Source organism: Antennarius striatus, chromosome 2 (assembly GCF_040054535.1).
Source record: "Antennarius striatus isolate MH-2024 chromosome 2, ASM4005453v1, whole genome shotgun sequence".
Lineage (NCBI taxonomy): Eukaryota > Metazoa > Chordata > Actinopteri > Lophiiformes > Antennariidae > Antennarius > Antennarius striatus.
The window spans coordinates 25,987,133-26,008,206 of NC_090777.1; the positions used below are offsets into that span (position 1 = coordinate 25,987,133).

Genomic DNA, 21,074 nt, shown 5'->3' on the forward strand with positions numbered 1-21,074 from the left:
TTGATGCCTCCCCCTCTCCTGCCCCCCTCCCCCCCATCACCCGCTCTCTCCCCTTGGGTGATGGCGCCCCCTCCTGTTGCTCTCGGTCTTTTCATTTCATCATTTCAAGCGATTCCTGTCAAAATCATCAAATTCTACATTAAAATAAATTCTTAAAAATTGGCCCTGATTGAGCTTTGATTGATCCTGAAGACGTCACACGAGGTTTACCAGACTGTTGCATTAAAGTCACTCGTATTAAACTGCTGAGTGAACAAGACACTTCTTAAAGCATCTTTTAAATGCATTAAGTGACATTAATTGTTGAAGGTTCAATAAATTCATTTCCTCCCACTTCCGCTAATTGCTGTTTGAATTCACCAGGTGTAGAGGAAACACCTGAACACACCTGGTTCGAGTCAGACCCACGTGACCCTACGAGGGCTGAGTGGGTGTGGAGAAAGAATGTTGAAGTCTGTTTTTCTAAAAAAACAAACCACACACACACACACACACCGTATAACTCATTGATTATATGTCACAAAAAAAATAAGGAAAACACAAATTTTCCATTTCAAATCTAGTGATGAATGAACTTAAATGTAGGCAAGAAATTGTTGAAGCATTTAGTGTTTAAATATAGACCGAAATGCATCTTTTGAAAAACAAACTTTTAATATTTTTATACTAATCTAATAAAATTAAACATACATTTATTATATTTAATTACGTGCAAAAAAACAAACTTGAGTGTAGTTTTAATAAAGAACTACACCAGAGGATCTCCTGTCTGAATGGACGTGTGAAGCCGCGCATGCGCACTGCCGCCTGTGTCCGTCGGGGCGGTGATATCGCTCCCTCTCTCCCCGGCGCGTTGTGGCCGGAGCTCTCTCTACCACTCTCACTCTCTCTCTGGGAAAAACCCGAGCAGGAGGAGAGCAGAAGAGGGGGGGAGGAGGAGGCGGACTCCTTCTTCTTCCGATCCAACGGCGGCGGCAGGATATCTAGAAAAATAAATTTAAAAAAAAATTAAAAAAAATCCTCGCACCTCCCCCCCCCCTGGTGCGGCGTGCAGAGGAAGGAGAGAAAAAAAATAAAAACCCCCACACGGATGTGCCTCCGAAAGCGCAGCGGATACCGCCCTCCGGACCTCCTTAATGCCAAGATCGTGAGTATCTGATCGGCTGCAGAACGAGCTGGAACCGGGAGGGAGGGGGGCCGCTTTCCGTTTGATTTCCTCTCCCCCGGTCCGCCGTCAGCCGCGCCGCGTTGGGGTGGGGGTGGGTGGGTGGAGGGGGGAGCTCGGTCTCCATGAGTCCTTCCCTCCTTTCCTTTCTCACCTCCTTGATTCCACCTCCGGAGCGGGCAGCGTTTTTTTTGGGGGGGGGGAGAGGAGCAGAAGGGAGTCGAGCCAGGCGTTGGTGTGTTTTCCTGAAGCAGCCCGCGGTTCTTCACCTCCAGCTCTTCCTCCTCTTTCATGTCACCGGTAGACAGGAAGTGGAAAAGAACGGTTTCCCTCCTCCGTTCTGTTCTCTTACTTTTTATTTCCGTTGAAGTGTGTGATCAAACTTTTCTTGTGGGGAACCCACCGAAGGCCCGAATCACACTCACGTTTATGGCAAATAAATGTCCTCAACTCAAACTTCCTGCTTTTGAATCAACTTTTACTTGTTTAAATTATTTTTGTCAATTTATCTCAAGTTCATGGGTCTTTTAAAAAAAAGAAAAAAAGAAAAAACACAAACCTTTATTCACTTTTGTGTGGGAATTTTCTTAGGCTAACAAACTTTTAGTGCGTTGATTGTGGATGCATGATGGGAACCGGATCCACACATGTTGGCGACGCCCGGTCATGCCCGTGGAAGTTGCCCAACAAAGCAGGAAGATTAAGTAATTTCGACATCCGTGGTTAAAAGTACCCAAGCATCCGATATTGTTGGGTTAACTGAGCATGCTCACTGGACTCGACCACCAGTGGAAGTGGCTCAAGGTTCTAATAGACTTCCTCTAGTCTCTAAAAGAAATATGGGGTGCTCGTTGGTGGGCTCATGAAACCCGATCATGGGTTCTTCTTAACTCACTGGTTGCCATTGACATTTATGGACGTCAATTGCGTTTTTCAAATAGAAGGGCTCGTGGACGACTGGTCTAGTTATGGAGCAGATGATGGTAAATCATAGGAAGACAGAAGTTTCGGCATTCGGTGTCATTCAGTTTCGCTCTAAATAAAGCGTCTTGCGATCTGTCAAGAACAGAAAGAAAACTCCGGCAAATGTTCCGAGCGTCAGAGAAAGTCCGCCAACGAAGATCAATTGCTACAAAACGCAGGCAACCAATGAATTAATCACGTTCCTAAACATTTATGTCTTGCTGCCCCCCGCTGGCTTCCAGTGGTGCTGCGCTATTTCATCCACATCTAGTAGCTATAAGAAAATATAGACGAAGGCACTGTCTATTTACGTCTTCTACTTAATTAATCCAAATCCGTGGTTCTTTCATCTGGTGAGAAACAGTTAGGTACAGTTCTGTCCTTTCACACAGATTGAGGTGGAATAAAAGTGGAACCGTCCTTCCTTGATCAGTGTCGTATTGACTATGAAGCATAATGAGAACTGGATGCTGGATGTTTCCATGAAAATTGTGATGTCAGGGTATAAAATTACCCAGATCTTTCCATGTGGGGGCCCATGGTGCATGTTGACTTGAGGCTTCTATTGGCCCCTGGTTCCAGGCTTCACCAATTTAAGTCAGTATGAAATGATTTGCCCCTGCAGCTTTTGTAGGGTGTGGATCCAACTCTGAAAGTAAAAGAGGTCATTTCACAAACGTTGTGATGACACAAATGTAACCAAACTCCTACTGCCTCATTTAAGCACTCAAGAAAAGGTGCCTGTGCATGACAGGAAGTTTTAATTATTCGTTTGGGGCACCAGTGTGTCACAGTGTACAATTAGAAAATTGGAGTAAGTTATTTTAACTAGTTGTCTGAGCTATAATTACTCTGACAAAATGCTAATTGTGGCGTTAAGCACCTGAGATTCTGTCAGTTGTCACAGATATTGAATAGATGTTGTAAATGAGAATATTTTTAGCTGGAGATGGTGGTAGATTGCAAGGTCAGCAATTTGCCAGCTTAGAAAGTAGCCTGTGGTGCCTGTCCCTAAGTAGCAGGTGCAAATGAATATAGAATGTGCAGAGAAAGTTTAGGACAGAGGTGCTTGGTGCATCGTGGGAAGTTTCTTGGCAATCTGGAGGTAAATTTGTGCTGCTTCTGCGTACGTAAATGGGCACGCTATGGTTACCTCTGCAAACAGGCCGTCTGCTTCAAAGAGGTTCTGATCATTTCCATCTCTTTGCAATTTTCATACGTATTTGTCTTGCTCTAATTTTAGCTGCACTGCCTCCGTCTTTGTCCAGCAGTATTACCCAGTGTCTTTCGGAAAGTGGACCTGGACACGTACGAAATAAACATAGAACACTAATGGATTTGTTAGCATTCTGATTTGTTAGCATCAAATGGACCTTGTACCCATAGAAACATATGTATGTAGCCCCCCTTAACTGTTGACTTTATTTGAAAGACCAAAACAGGGAGATGGTTCCACATAAGGAACCCAATAACTTAAGGCTCTGGACCCCATCTTGACGTGGAGATTCTAGGGGCCACAAGTAGACCTGCATTCTGAGGGGTGTACAGGTTAATGGGTTACTAAGTTAAAATTCTGGTCAAAACACATCCAACATTATTCCAGATGGATGGAGAGGATTTAGAAACTTCTGAGTTTTGCAATACTTTTCAGCGGAAAGACACCGGTCCTTGAAATGACTTAAGTGAGGGTTAAAGGCCAAATCCTGCTTTGTGTTAATATGCATTACAGTCCATTACCCAAGATGATGAGTCTTTCTCCTCTTTTGCTTCAAGTCGTTTGGTGTTTTGGTTGATGGAGGAGAAACTGGTTGAACTTTTCAGTAGATTGCATTCGTAAAATATTGTTTTTTCAGACGGAATTATCATGTACACGCCTAAGATCAGATTGTACCTGACACCGTTCTGATTCTGTCGGGCGTCAGACATTTTCTACTCGAGTTCTGAATCCTGAGGAAACCCTCAGAGACATCCAGAACAACTATTAAACAAAGATACCAGTGCGATCCAGATTCTAGGGACAGGTTTTCAGTGTTCTGGACACACAGGATTGTGGGGTCAAACAATCATGGGACTGTTGCTTTTGGGTGCTGTGATAAAATGGGGAAAATTTGCTGCTCTGGCTGAAGTTTCCACTTGTCTAACTTTTTGTTTTTATTTGAAAGTTATAAGCAATTGCAACCAGTTGCAAGTCCCTGAGAGGACTGTGAGTTCAACCCTGACCCTAATATGTCCCATACAGATTCAGTGACACGTTAAAAACCTAATATTTGCCACAGCCGAGACAAGCCTGTGTGTCTTTGTGCGTTATCCATGACCTTGTTGTACTTGTTGGTTTGTTTATGGATAAACGGACACTAAGAGGTTCCTCCATGCTGCTACTACAGAAGCCCGGTAGTCGTCTTCTTCTATACATTTACTTGTGCAGCTCACATTTACCTTTGACTCTCAGGTAGGACTTCTTGCATGATTCTTTTTTCTGACCATTGAAGGTGTACCAGGAGGAGAAATGTAATTGTTGTGTTAATGTTGTGGTAAATGGGTCAAACCGGATAGGTTCAGGTGAAAGTGCTTTTAAGAACGTCAACTCAGTTTTTGAGACTAATGCTCTTTACGTTCGTTTCCTGGCTGTCTGTTGGGAGCCTGGGTTATGGACCTGCTGGTTCTTACATGTCAACATCCTGTCCTTGTAAATTCTTGGGATGTTTCTCCTCAAGTCTATTCCAAACTGTTTATTTTTACAAATGTCTCCTCGGAAGGTGTGATGTTGACATATTTGAACCCCTGAACCTTGGGGAGGTTTTTTTTTTTGTTTTTTTTTGTTATCGTCTTTCACTTCAGCTCCTCCTACATGATCCATCCACATATTATGTGGATAATGTCCTGACCCGATTCCGAGATGAAACACCTCTCAGATGCAGTTTTTTCTGATCAAGAGTGGACATTTTTTCCAACTTCTTTTTGTCAGTTGGTGCACATTTCCTCTTCCTGTGTCTTCTGTTATTGTATTTGTTGCTTGCTTCCTCTTTTTCAAGTTGTTCATCATTCAATCTTGCATCTCTTTCTCTATTTCTGTTTCCGCCTTAGTTTATTCCAGCTATTTTATTGTCGTGATATATCTTTTGCTGCTTTTTGTTTTGAGTATCCACACAAACCAGCGTTCCCATCAGGAATGCCAGATAAAAACCTCCAGAATGGAAAATGTTTTTCCAAGACCTAAAAAACCTGCCTTATTTTTAGTTGGACTATCAAATATTTTTGATGTTCCACTGGGATTTTGATCCCATCCAAGGATCCCATCGAATTTTCTCAGCCCAAACGCGACCACGTGATTCTTGAAATAACGGGAGCAAAATCAGGAAAAGTTTAGTTGCGTTGAGTGATTGGACGAACCAGCGAAACATTCCGAAACAGCCCCTTGGATTGGTGCGGGCTTTTTCCAACTGATTCAGATGAAGTGTTACACAGAACTGGACCGGTGGACTGTGCGTTCGAAACATGTCAAATAAAGGCGGGTAGCCCTGCAATTATTTCACAATGAAAACTTTATTGAGAAATGAAGCAGGAAGTGTTAATGTGTGTCTGTTTGGAGTGATGTCACATTTTTGGTGACCAAATTCCCCAAATTACTCAACCAAAATAACTCCTTAAGTTTATTAAAAAAATTTATTGGAACTACTTGGCTCCATCAACGCTGTTATTAATCTTGTGGATTCAGTTTGGAATTGAAGTTACTCACTTCAGAGGGACGTTAATGAACCCAAAGGATAGTTGTTGTTTTTTAAACTCTTGAATCAGTCCTGCTGTTGAGCGATAGTGTGCAACTAGTCCAAAATGTGTGCTGATGCCCTGGTTTTGTTTAAGTTCCCAAGTCCTGGGTCTGCCCATTTTCCAGTAGTTTAAGTTGTGATGTCAGTCTTAACTCTTGTTGAAACACAGGATTGATTCGGATTTGTTTCTGGTTTGGTTTTAATTCGGGTTTAGACCGTTATTAATTGGCATTCAGTGTTTCCACTAGACCACATATTCAATCAAAATTTTAGTTATTTCCACATAAAAGCAGAAAGAGATCATACGGAGTGGATGAGACATTTTCAGTTTTGACAGAATTCCGGATTGTATTCTGGCTCTGTGGGCGTGGTCTTTTTTACTTTGGGCTGATGGTGAGAAAAATTTAACGTTACAAACAATAAAATTAAATCGAATAAAGACCCTGTTGCAGTCATTATTTAATTCGTCACCTCCACCTTCACAACATCCCTTGAATGATAAATAGTAATTTAGCATGAAAACAATTCAGAACGGTCTTGTGTTCATTCCACACCAATCAATGAAATCAGAACCAGAACCACAACGGTCTATGATGCAATGATATGACTGTTAAACTCATTAAATGCATTTCTGTCTCTTTTTTGCTTGAACTGTCTCTGCACTGCCCCCATTGTTTCCTGTTGGTACTGCATCAGTCCATATATCTGAAAACATGCCTACATGTGAAGTTAAATCAGAATAGGCAACATGGCTGTGTTTTTGATATGGTTGTGTTTTTAGGTATTGATTTATGTAAAGCTCAGTGATCTATGTGTGTGTGTGTGTGTGTGTTCAGGTGTGTCAGAGGCGTGGCTCAGGAGGGAAGCTTGGTGGGTGTGGCTATAATTTTTCTTTTTTAATCTAACACTGCTTTCCTCCAGATTGACTAAACCATCTTAAAAAATTTTTTATAGAAATTATCTGAATCCCCTGACCTGCACTGATATGAATGAAAATATTATGATTGTGATATAGTATATTTTTAAATGTATTTGTCGCTTTACGGCTGATGATGGATTCTTGATTGGCGGGTCTTTGCAGCGATGCCTCACACTGACTCCGCTCTCTCCCTGTTCTCTCCCTGTGTGTTTTCTGTGTGTGAACTTGTGCAAATCATTTTCCTTTGGGATTCCACATGCATTCATGTATGACCGTTTATGTTCACGTCACACGTGTATTTTGTGCTGCGTGTCTGGACACTGTTTTGTTTTGCACATACATTTGTGCACCCCAACCCCACCCTCCCATCCCTCATCTGTACGTACGTTGGTGTTTATTCACGAAGGAGAGGTCCGAGGCAGAAGGGGGGATGACATGCATGTGTCCGGCCTGCTAACACCGCTGACGATTCGCACGCTAACCAACTGCCCGCCCTCACGACATGACGGACGTTCTGGTAAACCAACTTCTTCCTCGCATTCCTTCTCTCGTATTTCCTATATGTGTTGTTCTGTTTCCCTCCCTATGAATTTGTTTTTTAGTGTTCCGGGCAATGGTGAACGGAAACGCTAGAGTTGCTAGGAAAGGATCAGGCTACTTGATGTACATATGTATTTTTTTGACATATTTTTATTTATTTTCTGTATATTTTTAAAAAATAATTTTTCTTTTTAACCTGTCACTTTTGCTGCTTCCTGTATATCAACTTGGTTTTGGCAGAACTTCCTGTCTCAGCTGTACAGTCATTAACTTTATCCTTCAGAGGCATTTCATTCTGGATGGTCTTGTTTAATTTAGGTCTAAAAACTTGACATAAGAAATAACTGTTAGTTGTTAAAATATTAAAGTCTATTCTTGTCCTCGGATTGCTTGTCTAGAGTTTAGCTGCGAGCAAAATGTAAATCTATATTTGGTTATGATTTACAACAATTAAAATTTCTGAGAGCAAAAATACAGAGAACACAACATCAGAAAAATGCCTGGGTTCAGTGTTTTGGTTCCAAACCCGGTGGACAGAGCCATCGGGTTTTAAAGAAGGGAAACTAGATTGAGGAAAGGAGCGCCCAAACGAGAAAATCAAACTAAACTTCTCTTCATCGGTCAAAAGGCACATCTGAAATAAGGACTAATGTTCTGTTGCTTTTGGTGTTAACTTGTTTTTCCCTCCTGCATTCAATCAACCTTTCCTCTCTACCCTCCGTTTGTCTTCTGTCTTTTCTCTCCCTCTTATCACGCAATCCCTCTGCCCCCCTTTCATCGCTCCCTCTCTCCATTCAACACCTCCTTTCCTGTTACCTTTCACTTACATGTTTGCAGTCCAATGCATTGGAGTAACGCCGACACAATGGCACAGCTCTTTAAGTTGTTAAAGGTTAATACGGCAATCGCACCAAATGAGGCTACCTGACGACTCTCAATGTAATCCCGATTTAGAGAGTTGCATCCTGTTGGAATTGTTGTATAGACAAAAAAGGCTTACAAACCACCCATCCCCCTTCTCACTCTTCTGTGCCATTGGGTAAGGTTTGCTACAAAAGGTGCCAGAAGGTACCTCTCTGTTTTGTGCAGCCCCTTGTAGGGTATGGTGTAACTGATGTACCAATGACACAACGAGGGGCGTCCCATTTCCTAGACAGAGATTTCAACTACCCCTCATAACTCAAGAAGTCGCAAAATGAGAGGTAGGGTTAAAAAGAGGAATTGAGATTGGTTGTAAATGGGAGTGGTCAGATTGGAAACAGGCCTTTGTCTTCTTTTAGACTAGTCTAAAAGAAGACTGTTTCGACCAATCCTGTTTCCACCTAACGTGTTGAAACAGGATAAGACCTTTCCAAAGTTGTTTGACGTGAGGTTTTTGGAGAGTCTCTAGGGGCCCAAGCTGGGAAAATCAAACATCCTCTAGGGGGTGGAAGACATGTTGTGGCTGTGTGGTGTCATTCCCGTCTAATGCATGGATCCCCGGAGCGTTCGCACTGCTTGACGGATGCTTTGTCAGATTTGTGAAGTTTGGCTCTGTTGTGAAACAGACGTGGACGAGTCTAGACTGGACACGTTTGGAGGAAGGAGGAATGCAAATGGTGGTTTTAGCAGCTTTCCTCTGTAAGCCATCTTGGCAGCACCGGCCCCGTGTTGGGGTAGGGTTGGGTCGGTGCGTGGGCGTGAGTGTCTGTGTTAACTCCGGGTCTGATTCATCAAGTTTCAGAAAGAAACCAAGAAGCACCGAGTGTCACAATACTTGTGACTCTGCTTCCTGTCGCCCTCTCGTCTCTTCTCTCTCTCCATGCTATTGCTTTCCTCTCCTCTCTCTCTTCCTCCTTTAACCGGAGGGAGGTCCCTTTGATTGATGGAACCATCATAGTGGTAAGAGTGTGTGGAAAAAGAAGGACCCGTTAGCTCCTTCACTTGGTCGTCCTTCGCCGATCTACCGTTGAACCGTCTCGTCTCTGGTGAGCTTCGCTGCGGCGGTCGTTGGTTGTGGTGATTTTTTTCTGCACTCTTCTTTTTTTGACAGTTGTGATTTTATCAAACAGGAAGGCAGCATGGTCTCTGGTCGGTCTACGCAAACTGAAGTCATTACTCTGATGCGTGATTTAAGAACCTTTTGTGGGTTTTAAGGGAAACGTTTTTGTCTACCACAAAAGCTTCAAAGTGCATCGTCATCAATCTTTAAGCAACTGTTGTTTTCTCAGTTCCTCAAAAGTAAATGTTTATTTTGCATTTACTGGTAATGAATGTACTTTATTAATTAGAAAACACATTCAAAATGTTGACTGTCCATTAATATTAACTGATATTAATATTTTCTCTGGGATATAAGGTACTAATTTTTTTTGCTTTTAAATTTGTCTGAAATTCAGGACTAACTGATTAATGGGTTTAATATTTACTCTATTATTAGATTATTTTGAACGATAGTCAAGTTGACATTTCATCCCTTTCCTCGGCACCATGTTTCTCCTTCTTGGACAAACGGGATTACTCCTGACTTTGTTTTTTTGTGGACTGATGGGAATCTGAGTCCAGATCATCCGAGTCTTTTTCCTTCTAATTTGATGGATTATCCCAGTGAATACCAGACAAGACTGACCTGATGGCCCCACCCCAGAAGATCCAGCACCCATCTGAATGGTATCTGGCCAAAGAGATGGAGGTTTGCTTGAATTTATTTTGACACAGTGGAGGTGTTTATCGCTTTTGGGAAAACTCACCAGTAACAGTTCTAAATATAATCTAAATATAATCCAGAATAACCTCTTTTTCTGATCTTCTAGGGACACATCTTGATTTCATTGTGTCATTATTTATCTTTGTGTTTGTACTTGCTTGTTTTGGACTGAAATCATATTTTTAGCATTCTTCTTTTTTTGTGTGCTCATACGGCCACTTGTCGTTACCCTCAAAGGCCTCTTCCTCCCTCCTCATCCCCCTCAACTAAACGCAACCAGCCGCTTCCACATCGTTAGCAACCAGCCCATAATCACAAAGACGGGAAAATGACAATCTATGAAAAGGTGGAATTTGCTCAGTTTGGTTCTTCTGTCCCTCAAAAACGGGACGGACTGGGAGAAAGTTTTAATCAGAGCGTTGGTTCTTCAGAACTCCTCTTCCTGTTTGTTAACGTCTCCAAGCGACCGACACGTTTCTGATTTCTATATTTTAGTTTTGGATCAACGTTCTAATTGTTCATATTATTTTATAGATTTATTTTGTAGTGTGAGTAAAGTGGTCTTTTTTGAGAAGAAAAAAAAGAAATTTTGTACAATATTCCAACGGTTTCATGCCTGTTCTTCACGTTCCAGACGCCGGACCCGACCGGCATCACTGCAGACGCCCGTCTTTGTCGTTTCAATCCATCCGGCGTTTAAATCAGGAATGCACGTCGACTGTGATGCTAAAACTGTCTCCTGTGTAACGGTCGATGTTTACGTCGTGAACCGGATGTCAGATTATAATCCCTCATCGATCGGACATAGAAAAGGATTAAATCCTCTGCGGCTCGGAGGAAAGGTCGGGGCGTCGTCTTCACCTTTGCCTTGAGATTTAACAAGTGGGTACGACGCTAGTGCACCGCAGAACCACATGTAGACAAACACGTGCGCTCACTCACAGCTGCGGTCAATTTGAGACCTGAAGCGTATGTTTTTAGGGGTGGGAGGAAGCCGGAGAACCTGGAGAGAACCCACGCAGACACGGGTCGAACATGACAGAGCTACCCACTGCGCCAACATGGATTTTAATTTAACTGCGTATTTAAAAATGTAAAAAAGTTTCACTTGAGCTTCAGGTCTTTTGAGTTCTTTATAATAATCAAACAAAGAAATCGATGTCACGCCTCTGTGTCGAATGTAACGCCTTAGCTAGAGGCCAATTAGCTTAGCTTAGTTTAGCATAAGGATGAAGGCCCGCTCTGTCAGAAGGTAAAATCTGAATAAGTCGCTTTAGGTCGTGTCGTTTCACCGACATTCCGACACACACACACACACACACCTGTGTTATACATCCTACATAACGGGAATCGTTCTGGATCCGTCCGGTCTGAGCCGTGATGTGGGTCGGGTCCCATCGTGAAGCAGTTTGGAGATTTTTTCTATCGGCCAGAACGAACGTCCTGTTTTCTACTTCTGTTTTTCTGTGGCGCTTCAGGATCATTTTCTCTTCATGTCTTCGTTCTCTGGACTCCTCGGCAGTCTTGGGAGATCCTCTTGAAATCGGCATGCTGAGGCATGTTTGTGGTGGTGATTGTACTGTGTGTGTGTGTGTGTGTGTGTGTGTGTGTGTGTGTGTGTGTGTCCATGTAAGGAGAGGAAGGGAGATGAGTTTTTGGAGCTGATATGGTTTGTCAGCAACAGCCTTGAATGTGTCACCTCAGACCTCAGGCTAGATTTATAGATATACGTTTAACAGTGTATTAGCGAAGCTTTGCATTGTGAACATGTCAGGACAGCATTTTGAAGAGGCTGGTTGGAACTTTTCTGTACAGTTTGAGAATAACAAGTCAGAATAGAATCAAGAATAGAATAATTTACAGAAACATTTAGCGCTATAAAAAGCTAATCTGGCTGCACACAACCGGATGAAGACTATCGAGGTCTTGGTTCAGTCTTGATGTTTCGTGTGCATCTGCAGAAACTGTGTAGTTTGCATGCCAAAGCCGTAGGTGGCGATGCTTCCTCTCAAATCAATACCGCAGAATAAGATCAGAACAAATGGGCCGGTGACGTTTCTTAAACATGTTGCTCTGGAGCTCATTTTAAGACTTTCAGAATGCAGCGTAAATTTAAAAAAAAGCTACGCTAATGTTAGCTGGCTTGGTATTGTTTGATTATTTTTATGCAACTGTTGTGCCGTCGGCCGATTGGCTGCGGCGACTTCATCACGGTGGTTTTTATCACGTGGCTTTGATGGCTGCCGTTCTGGTTGGCGTGTAGCCGTTGTGTGTTCAGTGACGTCATGAATTATTCATTAGTTGGATATTTGTGCTTGATGCTCGAGTCTTTGATGTTTAATCTCCTGTCATTGATTCGCAGGTTTTTCACCTGAGGATGGCTACATTTTTTCTGGGGTTGTGTTCACTTTAAAAAATCAGTAATAAAACCTGAGAAAACAAAAAATAATAACAATGCCCTGTATAAATAAGACGAATAATCACAACGAGTGTTTATCTGTGATCGTTTGTTGAGGCCTGTTTGCTCCTCCTTCCAGTTACATTGGTAAAACATTTACGTCAAGCAGCAGCTGTAGTTCCAGCTGTCGCCTGCAGGGGGAGCGTAAAGCAGAATCATAAATGCTTTTACTTTCACCGCCTGTAGATGGCGTATATCTGCAGAACCAAAAAAGAATCGGTACGCATTTTGCGTTGTTGTGTAGCAGGGAGAGCTAGCCGCATACGAATAGTTAGCGGAAAACCTTGAGCTAGCATTTAGCCTAGCGCCGGATGCTGCTTCTGTTTTATCGTGATGTTAGCTTCGCTCCAAACGACTCCTTGTTGTCGTCGTCATCATCATCCCCTCTTTACCATAAATGAACATTAAAATTAAACTAAACTTTCAAAACTTTTTTCTCCTCCCCTTCTTGTCTCTTGATCTCTGATCTCATCGTGACCCCCCCCCCACCCCCTGGCAATCAGGTGTGTGTGTGTGGGGGGGGATTAAATCGCCGTAATCTCCCAGATTAATACTTAAAATGAGCTCTTAATGACTTAAACCCCGCCAGCAGGTGCGGCTTGTGTTTGCGTGTGTGTTGGCGGACGCGTGTGTTTGAATGTCATCTCGTTTTATTGGTCTGGAATGCGAGTCAGTCTGTGCCGCCAAGGCATGCAGGGATTGTGAACAAACAGGAGGCGTCCGGAGGACACGCATCAGAACCGCCTCTCCGGACCGCTCAGATTTTTATTCCCGCTTGGATAAATATAATCCCACTCTGAACTTGTTCATTTGATCACTGGGTTCTGTGTGTGAAACAAGAATTCGCAAAAACGCGGACAGAGATGATTCCGCTTCGACTTCCCGGTGGTCCTGTTGGTGTGTGGTTCCTACGGCTTTCTAATATCACTTATCTTCATCAGATTAACACTTGAATCCTGTTAAACACACACACACACACTCGTGCTCTGAACTTGTGCAACAAAAGAGGAAGTCGGAGGCCATCAGAACAGGAACTGCACACATCAGGTGATTCTTGCCGGTTTATTTCGGCCACCATGTGCAGAGGACGTCTGGTTCCTCTTCCAGGGTTTCTGTCGGGTGTAAAACGTCTGATTAATGAGCTGCTGGCTCCCTGGACTCCTGGTTATCACCTCTAAAGACACACACACACACACACACACACACAGGGAAACGGGATACTCCCGTGTTCTCAGAAGCAGGGCGTGTTGTCATCCCAGACGGGTCAGGTGAACCGTGACGGTGTGTGTGTGTGTGTGTTTTAGCTTGAGTACACACTGCATCAAACGCGCCGTCCGCTTTCTGTTGTGGTTCCAACTTCAAACCGGTTCCGTTTTGTGCAGGTGCAGCGAGTTAGCATCCTGCAGCTAGTTAGCACACGATCTCCATTGCGATTCGCTGTCACCGCCACCACCCCCGCCTGAGGGGACTCATTGGGGAGGAGTCAGTGCAGGTTATGATGTCAGAAGTCCATTTTTAATTGGCTTCCACCAGAGAAGGCTCCTGTGATACACTGTTAATACAAACCAACACTTCCTGATTTTTTTTTCAAATTAAAAGCCTTCCAGAGCCTCAATAGATTGAAACTCTTCATATTAGGCTTTTATTTTTAAATATTTGTGTCGCTAAATTGTGAAGTTCACATCAGAAGTGAAATCGATTTTTTTTTTCCCCATTAGTTACTAAAATTTAGGCTCACGTCTTAAATCCATCTTTGAGGGGTTTTCTTGTTTGTTATTCAGAAGGGTCAAAGGTCAAACGTTCTCATCACATCTTAAAGAATACGAATCTAGAATCAGACAAAAAAGGTAAAATGAAAAGAATTAATAGATCGGCCCTCGACCAATCACATCGAAGAACAATGTTTTTATTCTTTTCATTCTACCTTTTTTACCTTTGATTATAGGTTTATATTCTTTAAGACGTGATGAGAAGGCCTATTTAGATCAATAGATCCGCCCGTTTTGCGGGGCGAGCTACATTGACATTGAACTAGAGAGAGAGAGAGAGAGAGAGAGGCCGGGTTTAATTCCAAAGGTTTTTCAGCCATCAAGATCGGCGCACCTGCAGCAGCTACAGGCCACGCCTCCTTTGGGACCCGCCCAACCCCCCTCTTCGTAAGCTGTTACACTTAGATTTAACCAGCAAGCATGGCAACGCGGCGTGTGTGTGTGTGTGTTTGTAGTCCGTGTGCATCTGACTGCATCTTAATGTGTGTGTGTGTGTGTGCTTTCTTTGTGTGTGTGTTTACCGTCTTTTTGTGCACATGTGTGTGCACCATGCGCTCGTACGCGCGTTGCCACGCGGCGGCCGCGTGTTTGCCGTGTGTAACGGTCATCGCGTTGCGTCGTCCGGGCGAACACAACTTTTCTTCTCACATCATCTGCGAATCGGGGAAAACTCGGGATGTTCGCAGGCCCGAGAGTGTGTGTGTGTGTGTGTGTGTGTGTGTGTGTGACAGAAAGAGTGTGTGCGTTTGTGTGTGTGTGTGATCACAGCCCCATCACATGATGCGTCACATTACCCGCTCCGGCTCTTTCACTTCCTCTCCTACCCGGCGCCTCTTTCTCTCTTCCCCTTTCTTGCCATCTTTTCTCATCCCAGGGATGGTCTCATCCCCCGTTTCCTCACCGATCGAGGAGAAGAAGAGAATCTGCCGGATTCTGCTCCGATTCTTGTTCCCCGTCTGAATTTGAAGCTGCTTCCTTTATACTTATATATCCGAATCTGTGATCTAAAAGTTCCCTCAGCGCCAACACGCTACCTGTAGCCGTTTCAAACACGCCACCCCGTCCGCCGGACCGCCCCCGTATGATGACTGTAAACACACGCCGTCACCTAAAAGCCATTTTTAGACTCTCGTGTTGACAAAGCTGGAGCTTTCAGACGCACATGTTGCGTTCAGGGCTGTTTTTTTGTCCCGTATTTTACAGTTTTGGCCCTCATGGGCTGCCGTTGGTAGAAGCTGACTAGAGTTTTCCAGAGGAACTAAACCTATGGTAACATTAGTATAATATACTAAAATATAATGTACTTACTCTGCTGTGATTGGAGGATTAAACTTCTTTTCTTGCATGCTAATATAGGGTTAAGACACCATGATGCACTACCACCAGAAAAGACAGGGGGCAGCGTGGCGGCTCGATGGCGGTTTTGAATTTAGTGACATCATCAAAACCTCCTGTTTCTTCCGTATTTGTTCAAACTTCTCACTCTTTGCCACCCTCTTGTGGATGGATGTATGCGCGTTAGCATCGACGGGAGTCGCCGTTTTGAGAAGCATGAAGCGCGTTTAGGGTGGAGGTCACCCCGTTAGCCCCGCCCTCGCCCACAGGTGAATGTTTCCTGCTCTGCTGTGTTCCCTAAAGGACTTCTCTCTCCCTGCAGTACACCGGTCCGGTCCCGGGCGAGGGAGGGGGCGAGCTGGCCATGGGGGGAGGTCTCAGCGAGAACCCGGCGCTGGTTGGCGGCCGCGGCGGCCGAAGCATGGCCACCACCCAGAATTCCCAGCGGCCCAACGCCTGCTGCTTCTGCTGGTGCTGCTGCTGCAGCTGCTCCTGGTAAAGATCGCAAAACGTCAACGGATGATGATGATGATGATGATGATGGTGTTATGTTTCATTGGTCTTGTGCGACAGGAATTTACAACCAAAAAAAAAAATTAAGAAGAAAGCATGATAGGAGTTAGCGGTAGCATTAGCAGCCTTGTATTGTCCAGTGAAGAGGAAAGCCCATCCGGAGGTTCTGCTTTGTCTTCAGTCTTTATTCTTGATGTTTGGCTGTGGAGGTCCAGGGTTTTATGATCTCTAGTGACACGCAGAGGCGTGATCGCTGCAGCAGCACCGACGGGTTGTCGTCTCCCCTTCAGGAACGAAGAGGAGCGGCGGAGGCGAAGCAGGAGGAAGAGATTATCGCAGGACACCAAGATGGAACTCATACCAAACTGTGAAGCTTGGTGAGGCTGCTGCGCCGTGATTGGTTCATTTTCAAAGGGTCTTTACATTACAGACATACTGACATTTATTTTTATAGCATGTTACCGTAGCTCATGGGTATGCTAATAGTTAGCAAGCAGAGATGCTTCCAAAAACAATTAGGGTATTTCCTTTCCTGCCCCTTTTTGTACATGTCTGTTCATCTTCTGCCCTCAGCACCAAACCCTCGGTGGAGGAGGTCTCTGTGTGGTCTCAGTCCTTTGACAAGCTGATGAGGAACCCGGCGGGGAGGAATGTTTTTCGGGAATTCTTGCGGACTGAGTACAGCGAGGAGAACATGTTGTTCTGGCTCGCCTGCGAAGACCTAAAACGGGAAGTCAGCAAGAGCATCATTGAGGAGAAGGCCCGCTCCATCTACGAGGACTACATTTCCATATTGTCGCCCAAAGAGGTGAGAAAGCTGTCGGCGTGTGGGGTGGTTGGGTGGTTGGGGGGTTGGATTCCAAAAAAATATGCACATTCAGGATTTCCTGTGACCCCATGTAACCGTTTCTAACCTTAAAGTTAAAAGATTCTTATGCTGAACCTCCTGAAAACGCTAGCATGCCAGGCCAGTAGGTGGCGATGTAATCAGAGGAAGGTCTTTGTCATACGGATAAATGCGACATTTTGCCCGATTGTTGCGACGTTTTCAAATAGTTCCATCTTGGATGATTTTTTTTTTTTTTTTCCAGCCTTCTTTTGTAACGACGGCCAGTTTAGCCCCACCCACCCCCACTCCCCCCCCCCCCTCCAGTACGCCGTTTGTTCTGTCGGCGCTTTTTCAGTTTCACTTTTCCGCTTTTATCCGGGAATACGCTTTTAGCATCTCAGTGATTGATCGGGGCTTTGATTGATTAGCGTTTCGCTCGCAGTGCTTCTTTCTGACGGAGCTGGCGATAAACCGCCGCTTATAAAACTTCCGACACACAAATAATGTGTTAAAGATATTCTCGGGGGGGGGGGGCGCACATCTTCCTCGCTGCTATTTTTAACATCTGTGTGTGTTTGCGTGTGTGTGACAGGGTTCGCTTTATTTCGTAAGAGTGCTGGAGGCTTTTCTTGTGAGGCCTTAGCACACGTGTGTGTGTGTGTGTGTGTGTGTGTGTGTGTGTGTGTGTGTGTGTGTGTGTGTGTGTGTTACAGGAAGCTATAATTTACTGCTGTCATCATCTGGATGCTTTTTATAGCCGCTGAAACACAGACATGAGTTTGGCAGCGAAGCAGCATGCCTGTCTGTCTGCATGTCTGACCTTGGTTGGTTTCTCTCTTTCTGTCTCTGCCCCCCAACCCCCAACCCCCGACCCCCCAAATAAGACCAGAGGGAAAGCGTAAAAGAACAATTGTGGCTCTATAAATATCCAGCGGTCTTGTTGCCGCGGGCCGACGCCAGCCTGCGTTCACGTTGTGCTCAAATCGCCGGAATGTTGTGCAGCTGTTTCAGGTCATTCTGAAGCTCCTCCCACACATCGGCAGGGGAGGAGGAGCTAAACTTGTAGTTCTGTGAACGATAAACGAAATGAATGCCCCCCCCCCCCCTCCAGGTGAGCCTGGACTCGCGGGTTCGAGAGATGATCAACCGGAGGATGGAGGAGCCCACGTCTCACGCCTTCGAGGACGCCCAGCTGCAGATCTACACGCTGATGCACAGGGACTCCTACCCACGATTCCTCTCCTCCAGCATCTACAAGTCGCTGATTCGCGGCGGCTCGCGCACCTCCTCCGAGTCCTAGTCCCACACTGGCTCCGCCCACCCTGGCTCCGCCCCCTCACCTGAGGATCGACGCCGGACCGTTTCACGATGTTTCTTAGACACTCCTCCCAGTGAAGACTCTCTTCTTCTGCCGCCAAAACCTTCCTCTCCTCCTCTTCTTATTCTCTTCTTCCTCCTCGTCCCGTTTTCATTCAAACCTCCTATTTCTGCCGCTGCCGCCTTTTTTTTTTTTTTAGTTTTGTTTTGTCATTGTTGTAAAATGGTTTTAAAGCTGCAGTCGGTGAGACGGGAGCAGACTCCAGGCTCCTCCCCTTGCCATCAAAGTCCCTCCCCTCGGCTCTGATTGGTGGTTTGAATTCATGCAGGGACAAGTAGAAAAAAAACGATAGATGACTTGTTTTTTTTTCTACCCGCTGCAGCTTTAGATGAGAAACGGTGATTAAAACACGACAAAAAAAAAAGTTTGGACGGTTTAAAAAAATTATTTTCATTTGAATATTTAAAATTTTTTAAACAAATGATTTTAAGATTCATAAAACACTTGACAGTAGCATAAATTTGCCAGCCGATCACCGACGTATTCAAGCCTCGAGCCTAACTTTTTATTTTTATTTAATTTTTTTTAGGGCAATAACTCAAATCTTATAATAACCCCTGAGCCCGTTTCCTCCCCAGCGAAGGAGGTCCACCGGGCCCCAAAGCCGGGGCCGTTCGCTGCCTTTTGTGGTGCTTTCAGCCTCACAGTCTTCCTCGTTGGTGGAGTTTGAACCTTTTGAATGTTTTGAGCCCATCAGTTCAGATGAAGGTGATTCGTGGTCCCAGAGGAAGTACCGCCTCCCAAAGCCCAACAGGTCGATGTCCGTTTAAGGTTCTAATCAACTGTAAAAACACCAACTTTTCCAGTTGATTGTCATGGATCCTTTGGGCTCCTTCAAATTTCAATGATACTCCCAACAAATCTCAGAAATTTTGTCCCATAAATATAATTAAGAGGTTTTATCGGGACGTGATCCGTCCTCCCCTTCGCTAGTTTCTCTTCTTTTAACTCCTGCCTCGTCTCCATCCTTCTTTTCTCCATCCTTTCAACCCGTTTCCTACCTGGGAATCTCCTCCTGTTCTAACCCTCAACAACCGAACGGAAGAGGAAGCCGTGGAAGGATTTGGTGCGGGATGATTTCAGGGGGAGAAACAAAAAACTGTGCCATGTTTTATTCATTTTTTTCCAACCAGTTTTCCATCCGTTGGGGTCTCGGATCCGATCAAAGCGGGACGACTCGGGCCCTCCTGTTCGCCTCGGTTCCATCTGACGGATTTTTCTCTTGTCAGGACTGGCAGGGAGGCAAAAGAAAAAGATGATGTGCGGTTCCTCCTTTTCTTTTCTCTTTCAACTGGAAACGCAGGGTGCTCCCTGCAGCCCCCGCTGCAAAAGATGAAGCCTTTTATTTCTTATTTATCTCCTCTTGTTTGCTGGATCAATTTCACACCTGTGATAAACAGACAAACGGACGGATGCGACTTCCCTCCGACTACTGATTTACAGACGAGTCTATTTTTTAAGAGAAAATTTTATGAAAATGTTTTTCTTTTTTCTTTCCCCCTTCCTGGAGGTTTTTTTGTTTTTTTTGTTTTTTTGCAAGAAGAAGAGGATTTTCCTCAGACTGTACCGACCCCCCAGCCGAGACATCGCTGACAGGTGCAATAAAACACTGGAGTTTGGGAAAGCGACGTATTTTACAGAATTGTGTTCCTATACTTAAGACTTTTTGTCCGACTCCACGAGATGGGGAGGGAATATGAATAAAATCCAGCTGGAGATTTGCTGCCGAATTCCTGACTTTTCCATTCATTACTTTGTGAAGACGATTTAAAGATGTGCCCATTTCTAGGAAAATAGCAGCACACACACCGTTAAAGAATTATTTAACATTTAGTAGGTGAATGTTTTGGGGGTTTTTTTTTTTTCTTTTAATTCTCATTCTTCCTGTTTTACAGATATTTTACAAATGAGTAAAGCTGCAACCTTAAATTTATTTTTTTTTGCATAATTTGGCAAAAAGCTGAAAAAGTGCTTGAAAGAATGTTAAGTTCCATAAATATAGCTCCAGTATCCGAGCTCTTTCCCATCATTCCCAGTCCGGAGCGTTTCCATGATCCCATTGAAGAAATATAATGATTAAAATCACAACATAAATTAAATATATTTTTCTGGGGTTAAATTTTCTGACGGCATCTGAAAGGCCTCATGAAATAAAGCTCTCCCCTCTGGTCGATGGGCCTGGGGGGGGGGGACCCAGAGAGAACGGTGGGGGCCAGTCTGGTCATCAAAAGACATGAAGATGATAAAAATGTCCTGTTTTTGCAAAAATCTCAGATGTAATAAGTATAGTAACACAAACACACACACACACACACACACACACACACCAGGGTGGCCTACCTGGGCGCTGCTGCTGCTGACCTCTGCCTCTGTGACCTCTCACCTCAGACCTCACCACTGTCTGTCGCCCACTCGGATGCCTGCTCCTGATTGGCTGCATGGCTGAACTGTGGTTGGTCAATTCAGGAAGGGGGGTGGGAGGAAATCCCAGGTGCAAAAAAATAGATATATAGTAATGAAAAATGAATAATGAAAAAAAAAAAAAAATAGAGATGATGTGAGATGGGATGCTTCATGGGAAATGTAGTTTTAAAGGAAAAAGTAGTTTTCTGCCGAGGCAGGAAGGGGAGGAAGAAGAAAAGTCTAAGATGGTCTCTCAGAATGCATTTATCTTAGTATTGTTAATGTTATTTATTTTATATTTTGTTAAAACTGTGATTTTAACTGTACATATATAAACAAACCCTTGAAC

General features: G+C 44.2%; 1 protein-coding gene across 4 annotated transcripts; it reads left to right on the top strand.

The window, feature by feature from the left end:
* Positions 1–978: 978 nt before the first annotated feature.
* Positions 979–21,072, top strand: rgs19 (regulator of G protein signaling 19). 4 transcript variants are annotated; one of them, XM_068341436.1, is made up of 5 exons: positions 979–1,147; positions 15,925–16,097; positions 16,406–16,492; positions 16,689–16,923; positions 18,056–21,072. In XM_068341436.1, the coding sequence occupies exons 1-5, from the start codon at positions 1,091–1,093 to the stop codon at positions 18,242–18,244; spliced, it is 741 nt and encodes a 246-aa protein (XP_068197537.1). In that variant the 5' UTR covers positions 979–1,090; the 3' UTR covers positions 18,245–21,072. The 4 variants fall into 4 exon arrangements, with proteins under 4 accessions (XP_068197537.1, XP_068197544.1, XP_068197554.1 ...); XM_068341443.1 differs by lacking the exon at positions 979–1,147 and adding an exon at positions 7,173–7,331; XM_068341453.1 differs by lacking the exon at positions 979–1,147 and adding an exon at positions 8,803–9,321.
* Positions 21,073–21,074: the final 2 nt, after the last annotated feature.